The sequence below is a fragment of the Pogoniulus pusillus genome, chromosome 11, assembly GCF_015220805.1.
Source record: "Pogoniulus pusillus isolate bPogPus1 chromosome 11, bPogPus1.pri, whole genome shotgun sequence".
Taxonomy (NCBI): domain Eukaryota; kingdom Metazoa; phylum Chordata; class Aves; order Piciformes; family Lybiidae; genus Pogoniulus; species Pogoniulus pusillus.
The window spans coordinates 23,137,055-23,150,731 of record NC_087274.1 but is presented as its reverse complement, the minus strand read 5'-3'; the positions used below and the strand labels follow the sequence as shown (position 1 = coordinate 23,150,731).

The 13,677-nt window shown below is 40.5% G+C and overlaps 1 protein-coding gene and 2 long non-coding RNA genes across 4 annotated transcripts; 1 reads left to right on the top strand and 2 right to left on the bottom strand.

Annotated features, from left to right (window-relative positions):
* Positions 1-485: 485 nt before the first annotated feature.
* LOC135179533 (uncharacterized) lies at positions 486-2,419 on the bottom strand. The gene is made up of 3 exons (XR_010304031.1): positions 1,553-2,419; positions 1,151-1,466; positions 486-626 (listed from the first exon to the last, which is right to left on the bottom strand). It is a non-coding gene; the product is annotated as an uncharacterized LOC135179533 (long non-coding RNA).
* Positions 901-13,360, top strand: OTOP1 (otopetrin 1). 2 transcript variants are annotated; one of them, XM_064151452.1, is made up of 7 exons: positions 1,929-2,152; positions 2,600-2,726; positions 5,600-5,736; positions 8,747-8,805; positions 10,394-10,524; positions 11,156-12,096; positions 12,461-13,360. In XM_064151452.1, the coding sequence occupies exons 2-7, from the start codon at positions 2,723-2,725 to the stop codon at positions 12,629-12,631; spliced, it is 1,443 nt and encodes a 480-aa protein (XP_064007522.1). In that variant the 5' UTR covers positions 1,929-2,152; positions 2,600-2,722; the 3' UTR covers positions 12,632-13,360. The 2 variants fall into 2 exon arrangements, with proteins under 2 accessions (XP_064007521.1, XP_064007522.1); XM_064151451.1 differs by lacking the exons at positions 1,929-2,152; positions 2,600-2,726 and adding an exon at positions 901-1,323.
* On the bottom strand, positions 4,629-9,911 carry LOC135179534 (uncharacterized). Its single transcript, XR_010304032.1, has 3 exons — positions 9,811-9,911; positions 6,721-6,837; positions 4,629-4,715 (listed from the first exon to the last, which is right to left on the bottom strand). It is a non-coding gene; the product is annotated as an uncharacterized LOC135179534 (long non-coding RNA).
* Positions 13,361-13,677: the final 317 nt, after the last annotated feature.

The window sequence follows — 13,677 nt, the reverse complement described above, 5'->3', positions numbered from 1 at the left end:
AATCCCATGTAGATGGGCTCACTGTACAGAAGTCCTGAAATTTTACAGTAACAGTTAAGAGCATCCAGTGCAATACTCATTCACTTAGGAGCTCAAAGGGAAGTAGTGGTAAATATGCTATGAATTTAAAACAATATTTGCTGTAATTGGCAACCTGATGAAACACTGCTGCCAATTACAGTTCTGTGAACTCTTCGGTTATTTTCCTTACCACCAAATAAAGAACTTGGAGCAAGAGAATAAAAAGAGCTATCTTAATAGTTCCCTGGGAGCATTTATTGGGTGGTCAAAATCCCCACCTCTGCCAAAGCTTGGGTGTATTAGCTGGCTACAGACCACCGTAAGTATTTTCTGTATCCACTTAGGATAATTTCATTTGAGGATAAGAATAAGAGCATTACTTCACAGGTGACAAGAGGTGATCTAGAATAATCTTGAAATAAAATAGTCTCCACAGTGAAGAACCTTTATTACAGTTACCCGTAGAAGGGCTGCTCTCTCTGAGCATCTCCCACACGTTGGTCACTCCTCAACTTCCCAGGCAGCCACCAGCTGTCAGGGCGTTGCGTTCACCGCTCGCTGCTTGTCCGGTCTCCTTATCTGCGAGCGTGTTACGCCGCGTGTCTCTGTCAACACGGACACAAGCACCACGTCCCTCACCACAACCACCTGCACAGACCCCACCGTCGCCCAGAGACATGGCCGCCTGCTGACTTACCTCCCGCCGCATCACTCCTCCCTGACCCTAACCTAAACCTTCACCCTGACTGCTGGACGAGTCTACGGCAAGACTCCTCCCGCCCGGCAAAGCCCCAGCAGCCTTTCCCCCCGCCCTCTCTGGGGCACTCGGGAGCTACCCCCCTGGCAGCGGCGGACCCCCCACCGACCCCCTCCCGGTGCGCAGCTGCTGCGGGGAGGCTCGGCAAGGTTCGGCTGCCCCGCTCCGCCCCCGGCTGCAGGTGGGGGCCGGGCCAGCCAGCGGCCTCGGGGCTCCCCGGGGTTAGCGGGGCCGCTCGCCTGCAGCACCCGGCCGGGAGATGGAGAAAGGTGGCGGTGCCTGCGCCGCGAGCGGCAGCTATCCGCAGAAAAACGCCGAGATCCTCAGCAGCCAGTACGGCATCAACCTTTTCCTGGCCGGGCTGCTGCTCACCTTCGCCTGGGCTGTGCATGCCGTGGGCATCAGCAAGAGCCACCTGCTCTCCTACTTGATCACGCTGATGCTGATCCAGCTGCTGTGGATGCTGTGGTACCTCTGCAGGAGCTGCACGCAGAGAAGGCTGATTCGGGACAAGGACACGCATGCCGGGGCTCGCTGGCTGAAGTGTAAGTACTGGCCGGTGGCACACAAGGTGGCACTGCATAGGGGACATCTGTGCCATCACCCATCTCTGATACCACTGTTACTCTCTCCATCCCTACCAGGAGACATCCTGGTATTCACGATCTTAACACACATGCAGTGCACTCTAAAAGTAAATATATGCATAAGCTGAACATACTAGGAGATTGTATGGGAAAGCTGTTTGCTAATGAGCCTCACTTCCCAACCTACCTTTTACAGTGTTGAAAGCTCCAGAGCCCTTCTTCCCTCACCAGGCTGGTTTGGTGACCCTTGGGAAAAAAAAAAAATACAGCTAATAGAAGAAACAATTTTGTTGGCATCATGCAGCTCTTTTAGAGGCATTTGCCTCATTTCCAGAAAATGCAACTTAATTTAGGATAGTACTGGTCAGAAAGGTCCTCGAGTGCTTCCCAGAGCAACTTATACCAGAGATCCTCATCTATATGTATACAGCAACGTCTTAGAAACATCCAGAGTTAGAAGAGGACAGAATCCCTGGCCAGGTAAGTTTGTAGATTAGTATATAAAACATTTAAGCAAGGAATCTAAAGCCAGCAATAGCTTGTAGGAAAAATACACAACTTTGCCCAGGCAGTGGTAGGATGCGACGGCTCCTTATTTGCAGGGTCAGGTGCATACTAGATTATGGACATAAAGGTATATGGAGAGAAGGCCACAGTCACAGGAATGCTGTGTTTCTGCATCCCATGAAAGGAAACAAACCCACATCAGCACTCTATAGGATAATAGGCAAGCCTAGTCTGACCACTCTCTTTTTCAGTCTTGGCACTGTAAATGCTAGGTTGGAAAGTGAGTATGTTATGTGAAGTGCTGTCAGCTCTTCCATAAAGTGTTTCTGTCCTGCTAAGTAAGGAGGCAACAATTAATTAGCAACATCTGAAAAAATACCTAAATGAAAATGCCAGGAAGATCTGAAACCTGATTATTTTGAAAAGTAAGATTGTGTTGTGGAAGTTTAGTTTGTTCTCAGTTCTCTGTGCTTAGTTTTAGTTTTCTTTAAGTTTTCTAAATATTTTAGTTTTTCTAAATCTTTTAGTTTTCTTTGCAGCTGTTAAAAGTTGTGCTGTGTGAATTGCTCTGGGAAAATCTCTTAATGTCTAAACATTTTACAGCTGTGCATTGTAAATAGACCCTTTTCCTGAAATGTATGGAGTTCACCTATCAGCTGTTCTATTGCTCTTGATTATTCAGTTTTCTGAAACAATGTTCATCTCTCAGGCATTTTTTATTTATTAGCTTATGTGGCTTACAATCTCATGAAATGCAAGGCTTCACTTGATCCTGTTTTGGCCCAAGCCACGCTTTTGTTCTTCAGAGGGTAGTTTTCTCTTCCTAAGTATGGAATAAATAGTGCTTAACATGGGTAAGTACAGCAAGACCCCCTGCCCTTTTCCTTTTGGCACAGCATTCACAGCACTTCATTTGTCCTACAGGATATAAGAAGTTACAGAAACTTAGAAATAAGATACTGGAATGAGCCACTGGGTTACCTTATCCATTTCTTTTAGCAGCACAGGATGACTCTTTGTACTGGCTTCTCAAGTGGTGCGGCTTCCACGGCTTCTATTGGATGTCTAGGCTGCGATTCAACAAAATCGCCCTTAGGGAAAGTCCTACACTTTCCTATTCTTAGGAGTTTCTTGTAGTTACAACAAGCCTGTAAAAGTCTTTTATCCTCTGTTGGTAAAAGAAAACTTACTTGAGCTAAGTTAAAACTCAGGTAGCAGTTCCTCTGCCAAGATCCCCTTTGACCTCTTCTGCATCAATGGTCACAGACATCTTCTATGTGAAGGACTACAAGTCCAAAAAGGAGAAGGGGGAAAAGACATTTTTTCATCAAGTCTTTACACAGAAAAACCTTTCCAATTTTTAACTAGCTCCATCAGCTGTTTTTGAAGAATTATCTCCTTGCTCCCACAGTGAAAGCAAATGTTCTTTTGTTAAGCAGTATAAAATATTTTCATGATTCACTTCAAACTGTCAGTGTTATTTTAGGAAAAGCAGTGGTAGTTGGCTGCTCAGAACAGTTTGATGTGCCAAATGTTGAAGAACAGCAGCTTTACAAACACCTCCTGTAAGAGGGTCCTTGCACACAGTTAACAACACTAGAAGGATGCATAATTCTCCAAAAAAGCTAGAAATGGGTAGATTCAGACTGGATGTTAGGAAGAAGTTCTTCACCATGGGAGTGATGAGACCCTGAAATGGGTTGCCCAGGGAGGTGGTCGAAGCCCCATCCCTGGAGGTGTTTATGGCCATGCTGGATGAGGCTGTGGCCAGCCTTATCTAGGGTGGGGTGTCCCTGCCCATGGCAGAAAGGTTGGAACTGAATGATCCTTGTGGTCCCTTCCAACCCTGACTGATTCTATGATTCTATGAATTTCTCACAGAAAAGTTTCCTTGAGCACTTTTGCAACTGTGTGAACCCCAGAGCACATCTGTCTTCCCACTCCTGTGGTAAAAGGATCAAGCTCTTGTAGTCTGAAAGTGGGAAAAGTTTCAGGGAGAGCTTTGTCTTTAATAAGGTGCAGTTATCCTGACCCAGATAATCAGATGGAAGGTTAGGAAGTCCTTTCCATGACTCATTCCAGATGTTATTCCTTTGAGTACAGTCTCTTTTTTAGGAAAAGCACTCTGGCATTTATTTGGAACTTCAGCCAAGTGAGACAGAGCCTCAACATGAAAATCAATGGGCTCCACAAGCGGATTTCTATTACCACCTTCTCCAGCAGCACAGCTTCTGTTTAATGCACAGGCAGCTAATCAACCTACAAAGCTCTTAGTGCAACTGCAATTTGTATCTTTTACTGTTTGCATTACCTTTTCTGTTATTTGAACAATATTTTAAGTTCAGAGTGGTGCTTTTGCAGTTCTCATTATGGCCTTTTCCCTCTTTAGGTTAATAAGAGTTAAGCCAGCACTTAGGAATATTGCAAACCCTGTTCTTGATCCCTTAAGATTTCAACAAGCATTTGAAAAAAATAAAACAATTCCCATTTTCTTTTAATAATAGAATTCTCTCTAGCAATCATTTCATTTATACTTGGTTTTTATCAATGCACCTTCAGTAATACACATATTATTAACTAAGTTATTGAATCAGTGCTATATTGCATTAACACATCAAATGGAACATGCACTTATAAGGAATTTAGGTTGTGGTCCCTTACAGAAGATAAACATTAATCAGTCAACACTAGTGATGTTACTTACTTTGTGAGGAGTTATATAGAAAGGCTGAGGTGCTGATGCTGATCTATATCTTGAGGTCCAATGCATGGAGAGATTTTTAGCTAGTCTTAATTCAAATATGCCCAAATTAAATCCAGTGGAAGTTTGTTTGAATAAAACCCTAGGGAAAAAAAAGAAAACAAACAAACAAGCAAACAAAAAAACCTAACCAAGCAAATTAAGACTGTGGATTTTTTTTCAGTAACTTTATTGTCTGTTGTGTAAAGTCTTAAAGGAATAATCAATTATATACATTATGTTACCACATTGCTTCCCAGAATGAGTTTGTAAAAAATATTTGCATTCTTGAAAGAAAAAAAAGTAACAAGGGGAAATATGTATTTTGAAAGTTCTTTAGGGCACAAAAGACATATTTAGAGAAACATATTAGGGGGCTGTGTGTGTTTGTGGGAAATAATAGATACAGAAGTGAAAGCTTTGATTCTGTTCTAGGAGAACAAACCTTACGGGTCCTTGTAGCTTTGGCCTCTGAGTTAAAGTATAGCCTCCTTAGCCAAGGCATACCAAGTGATTGTGTTACTTCCCACTGTCAAGCTCTTGGGCCAGGAGACTGTAACATGATTGTTCAGCTCCCTGGAATTGTATAGTTTTCTGTGTGGCTGTATAGAGCATTAATTCATTCACAATATGGCTGCTTCAGAGCTGCTGTTACTCGAGAGCTTAACCTTGAAGGCGCTGGGAGCCAGGTATTGAGTGTCTTCAGGTCCTGGCTTCTGTACACTCACCATGTAAGATGTGTATGTATGGCAATGTCCTTTTGTAATGTATTGGGCAGAGACTTCCACAGATTAGAGGGATTTATTACTTAGAGTCAATTATCTTCATGAGCATTGATCTGCTTTCATTTCCCTAAACAAGAACACAGATATCGACTGACTTTTATTTCCCTAAGCAGATTTTAGCATGTTGGCACAGCTTGTCTGTAGACACTAGAGCTCTACACCAATATCTTCTAATGTCCTTTTTTCCTCCCTTCATTTGTAGGTGGGATTACATTATTTGCAGTGATTACTTTAATTCTGGACTCTTTTAAAATTGGCTATTATATTGATTTTTCAAATTGTCTGTCACCAACTGAAGGCATTTTTCCTGTTACACATGCCGTGCACACCATTTTACAGGTAAGAGTCACCAGCTGCAGTTTTACTTTATTTCTGTATTGCTTACAAAAAATATCTTTTCTCATCATCAGTGAAATCTGCACTAACTTAATTTCTAAGCATGTCACAGGATACTTTTGAGAGCTAAATTCTTGAGCAACTACATCCATTTGATGTGTAAATTCAGGCTTTGCAACCTGAAATCGCTCTGCTGCAAAACTCAGATGGGTTCAGAAAAGAAATGATAAAAAATGCTTCCCTACAGTTTAAGTTACATGTTTGGGGTGCTTTGGGTTTTGTTTGTTTGGGGTTATTTTTGTTTGGTTGGTTGTTTTTTAGTGTGGGTTGTTTGTCTTCTGTTTCATTGGTTTGTTTTTAGTTCAAGTGACATACACAACTTTCAGAACTTTTGGGCTGAAATGAGCAGCTTTGCTGAAGTCAACTCACTTATTTCTCTATGCAAGACTCACTACACCAATTCAGTTCTATCTGTCTGCCCTAATGTCCTGCTGTGGTAGGGATGGAAGCCTGATAGTTGAAAGAGGCAAAACTCTTCCCCTGTGTTTAGCTTACACATCTTTCCCATACTGAATGAATACAGATTTTCCTTCCAGAAACTTTCAGTTATGCTTATCAGTGGCTGCACAGCAGCAAACGTAATCAGTGACTCCAGGAAAATATTCCAGTTATTCACTTATTTTAAGGCTCTGCATCTATAATAGATGCTGATACTCCATAGATGATTGTTTATCACATGAATTCCTTTGAACCCCTGTCAGCAGATTTGTAGGAAGAAAGGAAAGAGAGAGCTGCTCAGCTAAGTTATAGCCAGGTTATCTAATGCATTTTCCAAGGTTATTAAGTCATTCAGAAAGAAAATAAATTTTTCTTAGCAGTTGCATGTAAACAAGCACTTGAATAACCTACATAACCTACATTTTACTGCTTTCTGTAAGAACAACAGAAAAAAAACCAACAAACCCAATACTGAAATTTAAGCAGTACCTCTGACCTCTTCTGTCTTGTTCTCTGAGGGTGAATTTTTGATTTGGTTGAAGTAATCTTATTTTTACATTCTCATAATACCTACTCTTCATGCCTTGCAGCTTCTTTGCTTTACCTCTGCAAAACAAACCAAAGAAATAAAGCCTTTTTTTTCCCTGCTGAGCTGCATGAAGCATTCTTCATTACATCCATTGACTCTGAGCTGACAAGTTTTCCAGCTACCATGAGCTGGAGTGTGGAAGAAATGGTCTACAACTATGCTGAACAAAGGGAACAGGAATTCTAATTTAAATTTTACATCACCTGGTGTTGCTGAATTTATCAACTCCTTAGCTTAAAATAATGCAATCTTCCCTGCTACCCTGAGCAACCAATGGCAGCAGGAAAAAAGTAATTTACCATACAGCTGAGACAAATCTTTTCATGGCCTTGCAACACAGGGTGAAATTACAGCAGAGAATATCCCTAATTACATGTCATCTAAAAACCAAAGGATTTGTTTTCCACAGAACTGTTGTATTTCCCTCTAATGAGGCTTCCAGATACATGCCCTTAAATTAATGAATATATACATGCCGCTTCTTGCAAGCAATGAACTAACATGTACCTGCCCCTCCAAGCCAGGCTCTGCATTATGCAAGCAGAAGCCCCTTTGAGGCAATGAGTATTCTGTGAGCAAATATTGGATTTTATACTGTTTCTTTGTCTTATTGAAATTTCTAGTCCTGTTTCCCCACACTTTCTTGACTAGAATGTCTGAACAGATCTTCAAAACTTCTGGTTTTCAAGTTTTGAAGAATGCTTTCACATCTGCTTTGTATTTTAAGTGCATCTGCCCCAGAATGGCAAAATAATTGTGGCATTAGATGGGACTACAGTGATAAATTAAGTTGTCTGATTTCAGCTGAAACCTCTATGGTAGCTTTTAGTCTCTACACCTGGGTATTTAGAGTGGTCACACTTCCTTTTGGTAATCACTTCATTAGAGGAGTGAAGGAAGATATTATTGCTGGCTGGTGTAGGCAACCACAGAGAGCTACATTTCCCTAGCTTTTTCAAAAGCCAGACACTGAATGTCTTGGACAACACCAGCTGTGGTGTAGGGTGCCTACGTTAATGGGCACAGTGATAACAGAGATTTCCAGCTATTCTAAATGGAAAGTTCTTTGCTCTTTTCAGACCATTTCTGGAACACCAAACCAAACATGTTTCCAAGAAAAAACCTTTTGGGCCATTTCTCTCCTGTCAAGTCCAGTATTCTAGGAGCTATTCTGAGTAAACCGGACGTCTAGTTTCATCCTGACATCTCTAAGGAATATTGATATCATTCTTCTTGCACTTATCAGCACTTGGAACTACAACAACAACCTGTATCCTGGGGTATCCATTATTCTCCCACAAACTTTTAATACTTCTTTTCTCTTTACTTGCTAACTCAATACTGTAATCTCTTTCTTTTTATTCTCCAGCTTGAGCTTTCTGCACCATGCCTGAGTGCAGATGTGTTTCTAATGCAGCTGTCTCTCAGACTGATAGCACAACTTTTTCTCTTGCTTCCTGTGCGTCTGCAGTTTGTTTTATTAATCAGATCTGGCATCCTTTCACTTACGTCTCTCCCTTCATAGAATTTAATGTCTTTAATTCATTATTCAAAGTTAGCAACATTATGCCCTGCAGCAATCATACTGCTGTCCACAGCTGGTAGCTTTATTTCCTCTGTCACTGAAATAAAAGCCTCTCCAAATACAGACACAGGATCTGTTTTGGTGAATCATGTTGAGACTTTCTGCTGTTGAGCCACTGACTCTGCATGTAAGAGACCTTAGGTTCCGTCATGCCAGAGAGGCTCTGGGTGAACATCAGTGGAAATCCTGATCATCATCACATGTGTGGAAATAGAGCTACCTCAGTTTAAGTCATCACAGGATAGAATCATCAGCATTACCACCCAGAGGTGCACTTTCCTTTTTGAGTGTCACACATGCTCATTAGTGTAATGACATTTCTCTGCATTCCTTTCATTTAGGTGTACTTCCTTTGGTGTCATGCAAAGGATATTATCCAGTCTTTCAAAACACTCGAAAGGTAAAGTGGATCTGGTCCTCACCCAGAATGTTAATAGGTGTACATCTGCACAGTGCTTTAACATCTACTGCATGAGGGACACTGAAAAGTGTAAGAGAGGTTGACTCTCTTCTTAATTGTGTTAATATGAATAAAGAAGTAAATCCATTTACTCAAGTGAGAAGGTAATAATTAGTTTTTAGTTTTTTTTTCTTATTTAAATTGTGCTTATGTTTTATTATATGCAACAGTCATAGAATATTTTCTCAAGAGAAAGGGAGCTGGGCAGGGTAAGATACCACAGTGTCAGCTGCTTTTTTTGAAGGAAGCACTATGTGTGTGTCTTAGGACTAAGCATTATATTATGTTTCCTTTAGCTACTGAAAAGGAATGTGCATCAGCAACCTAGAGTCACTGCAGTATATCGGGGTATTTTATGCTGATGTTTATGGCAAGCACAGTTTGGAACTAGCTGCAGATGTGCAAACTCACTGTGAAACATGAATTCCCCAGTTATATCCCATACACTCAAACACTAAGGGATGGTTGTTGCAGTGCAACTGATGTGTAAGATGAAGACATATATTTCTTATAGAAGTGAGGACTAGTCTTTGAGGCAGAAGAGCCAGTTCCAATGTATTTTTTGCTTTGTGAGGGAGTGGATTGATGCAGGTTATCTCTACATTGAAAGCAAACATCAATGAGATGACCACTTTTTACGGGTAAAGGAAATTTACTCAGAAATCTCATGCATGGAGAAGGTTTTCCTTTTGTTTTGCTCTTGGGTAAGTGTTCAAGTCTCATGGCAATGAGGAGAGAGGTGACAGAAGACTTGTAGTGTCAGCTGGTGAAATCACCTCTGTGTACAAGTAGAGTTTAAAAAATCCTTAACTGCAAGTCTATCAGTGAGAACAGGGCAGTAATAAATAACCGTTCTTGGAGGAGAAACATTACCAGCCTCAGGTGCAAGAGCAAAACACCTGGCTTGCCAGAAACCAGGAGGATCAAAAATGTGTACAGACCTACCCTCACTCTACCAGTAGGCTGAATGGAATAAAGCCCTCTGTTGTCTTCAGCTCTCTCCAGGAGACAAATACGCGTGGACTAGAAGTTAGAGAACATGGTGGTATCTGTGAAGACCAGGCACAGAGATTATGAATGAATACTGCAAAAGGCTTCAAAATAGGACTTGCAGAACAATTAACCTTCTTCAACTGCTCATTTAGTTCATTAATATTGACCCTTCAATGCTGGCTTGAAGGTTAGACTAGATGATCTCTGAGGTCTCTTTCAACTAGATATGTTTTGTTAATCTGTGATTAACATGAAGCTTGTTCAGCCCAAACAATAACAATCACACAAGAGAGCAAACCAAATAACAACAGCATGCTAGTGGTAGTTTAGTATGTTAAGCTGTAACACTTTGTAAGTCTATCGTTGGTTGTGCTCCGCTGTGGCACATCTTTAGACATCAGTTTTGACTTTATTTCCTTGCACTGACAGCTAAATAGTGCCACCTAGCATGGCTACAGAAGGCTCATCCATTTCGAGTGACATACATGGAATTACACTCTGTGCAGATTCCTTCAGTCATTGCCTGCTTTTGTAGGTTTGGGGTTATCCATTCGGTGTTCACAAACTTACTGCTGTGGACAAATGGAGTCCTAACAGAGTCGAAACATCAACTGAATGAACATAAAGAAAGACTAATCACACTTGGATTTGGGAACATAACAATAGGTAAGTGCAAGAGTTGGGATTCCTGCTGTCATACAAAATACTGTCACTGGAGGAGAAGACTGATTTTCAGTTTTCTTTTGTTTTAAACCATAAAACTATACTGGGACATTGAGTGAAAGTATCTGTGATTGACTTCTTTCCTAGCCATAAACATCTTTACTAAGAAGTGGGTTTGGTATCAGAAACCCCACTGATAAAAATCAGTGGAGAATGGAGCCCTTTCCATATTAAATTCTTTCTTAATCTGATCCACAGATCCCCAGGTTTCTGTGAAAGCCTCCTAAGCTGAAGGGCTGAGGACTCAAAGCTCTTGAGATCTGGATTTTCATGCTGTTTAAGAATATTTAAGAATATTTTTACCAACTTTGCTGGAGTTTGACGCACTTTGGTGCATCACTCATTCTGATGTACTTATAGCTCAGTGGTTGAGCAGTGAAGATCAAACTTCAATGCACATGCAAAAGCATTTTTAGGCTAATGACGTCAGTGATGAGACCTTTCCTTAGGGGGTTAACTGGATGAAGTGATGTGTTGTTTAACTGAAATGGTATTATTTTATTTGTGTTTTATTTACTCACTTGAAATGAGAAATCTATACAATGCACATAACCAATCTCTCCTTCTCCTTTAGTTTTAGATGATCATGCACCTCAGTGCAACTGCACAACAACAACTCTCTGTTCGATCTTTTCTCAAGGAATATATTACCTGTACCCCTTTAACATAGAGTACCATATCCTAGCATCCACAATGCTCTATGTCCTGTGGAAGAACATTGGCCGCAAAGTCGAGCATCACCAGCAACACAAAACTCCATTCAAGTTCCATGGCATAACTGTTGGAATGATTTTTGGACTGATTGTGTTAATCAGCACAATAGCCATAGTTGTTGTGTATTTGATTCAGATTGGAGGTTCCAAAATCAAAAGTGAGTTAGCACTCACCATGTTTTACTTGCATGCGATCTTTGTGCTGGTTCTCATGTGTACAGCTGGAATTGTTGCCCTTCTCATCTACAGACTGGAAGACAGATTACTGGACAACTCAAAAAATCCTGCTAGGAAACTTGATGCAGAGCTGCTGGTGGGCACAGCTGCAGGGTCCTGGCTCCTCTCCTGGGGCTCGATTCTTGCCATTATCTGTGCCCAAGCCCATCCGAAATACACATGGTACAACCTGCCCTACTCTGTCCTGGTTATTATTGAGAAATACATTCAGAACCTCTTTATCATTGAATCCATACACCGTGAGCAAGAAAAGGTGAATGACAATATTAAAACCCTTCGAATAGTGACGATATCTCAGGGAAGCACTTTGTCACTCACTCCCAAAGAGATTTACAATGATTGCAGAGCTGCTCGTGACAATGGGGAGGTTCCTTGCCTGTTTAAGAGCAGTATCTGCAGGAGAGATGATGATGGTGATTGTGCCAAAGAAGAAACAAGTCAGGAAAACAGTTTGGTCATGCATCCAGCCTCAGATTTCTCATTTTATGGTAGAAACTCAGTTACTAACAACAAGAGGAGAATTCTGAAGAACATCGCTGCATTTTTATTCCTCTGCAACCTTTCAGTAAGATGTTTTGAATATAATTCACAAGATAATACCCCCAAACTTCCCAACCTTTCAAGCCAAATAAGTGTATTAAAATTACATGGTTCTATAGTTTGTAGCAAGTAAATTTTACTTCTTCTGGAAGAATAAGTGAATATGCCTCTGGGGAACAAAGTTTATTTAAAGGTAGAAACTGGGAGGCAAGATTCATGTTAGTCACAATACAAAAAACAGTGGTGGCAGCAGCAGAAGCTGAAACCCTCTCCCACCAGTGTGCCCCACAGGGTGGGGTTATAAGTATTTCTGAAACCAATTTGCAGTTTGGTGGGGTCACAATCATTAAGAACTTGATTAACATTGGCCTTGTGTTCTCTCCTTGCAGCTGTGGATACCACCAGCATTTGGGTGCCGACCAGAATATGACAATGGACTAGAAGAAATAGTTTTTGGCTTTGAACCCTGGATAATTGTTGTGAACCTTGCAATGCCTTTTTCCATTTTCTATAGGATGCATTCAGCTGCCTCACTCTTTGAGGTCAATTGTAAAACGTAGATCATGTATGGTCCCTCAGTGAACAATTGATTGAATAACTAATTAAATAACAGTCGAATGAGTGGATGAATGAGTGGGTGAACATGGCAGCAGCTGCTCAATAAATAGAAGGCTCAATATTGTTAAAAGAAGGGGCCATAGGCAATAGAATGTTTGTTTTGTTGCTGGTTTTAACTTTTTATTCCCTGTGTTTTCTTGTATGTCTGCTGTTCCTGGTATTATAGGTACACTTTTCAGAATCATATCAGTTAAATGATTAACACTACATAGTAAAGTGAATTTGATCTTATTCATCTTTGCTTTAGTCACCTGGGATTTGACCTCTAATGAATTACTGTTGTTTTGTTTTCCCTCATTGTGGCTTGTGAAAGGGGTTTCAAAGAAGAATGAGTTATGATTTGGGAGGGAATATCCCAGGAACAGCTAAACTAAGTGATGCTCCTGAATTATAGAAACACTCTGAAATCTCCAAATCATTATTCCTAGCTGTGTTTTCTTAGTAAAACCTGGAAACAATTGCTACTTAGCTGGGATGTAGGAATTATTTTAAATGTACTAAATATTCTTTTAAATTTGATTTTCTATCAAACTATATAGTAAGAAATTCAAGTAGATAACAGCATGGTTAGATATCATGCTGTAAATAAATTCTTCTGATAAAATGTGTTTCTATTAATGCATTCCCCCTTTCTTGTATTTACTGTATGACATACCTGAGAAATAAAGCTAATTCTTTTACTTAATTCCTTATTCACAGGTCTTTGAAATGTTTTAAGAGAGAAAACTAGTCATACAGCTTATTCTTAAGTATATGTCTCTTGTCAGAATGGTATATATTCCCTGTGTAATTTCTTTATGAGCTGCTAATTTCTCTGCTGTTCAGTCTCCTTGTTGGATGATGTTTATATGAGTAAAGCATTAATATTAGTAAAGCACTAATGATGCTTCTATAAATCTGGAGGACCCTTGGCTGAGCGTTTTATGAGAATGGTTTGCATGCTGCTAGAACATCACCTCAAATCTACAAGACATTTATTTGCTTGAAT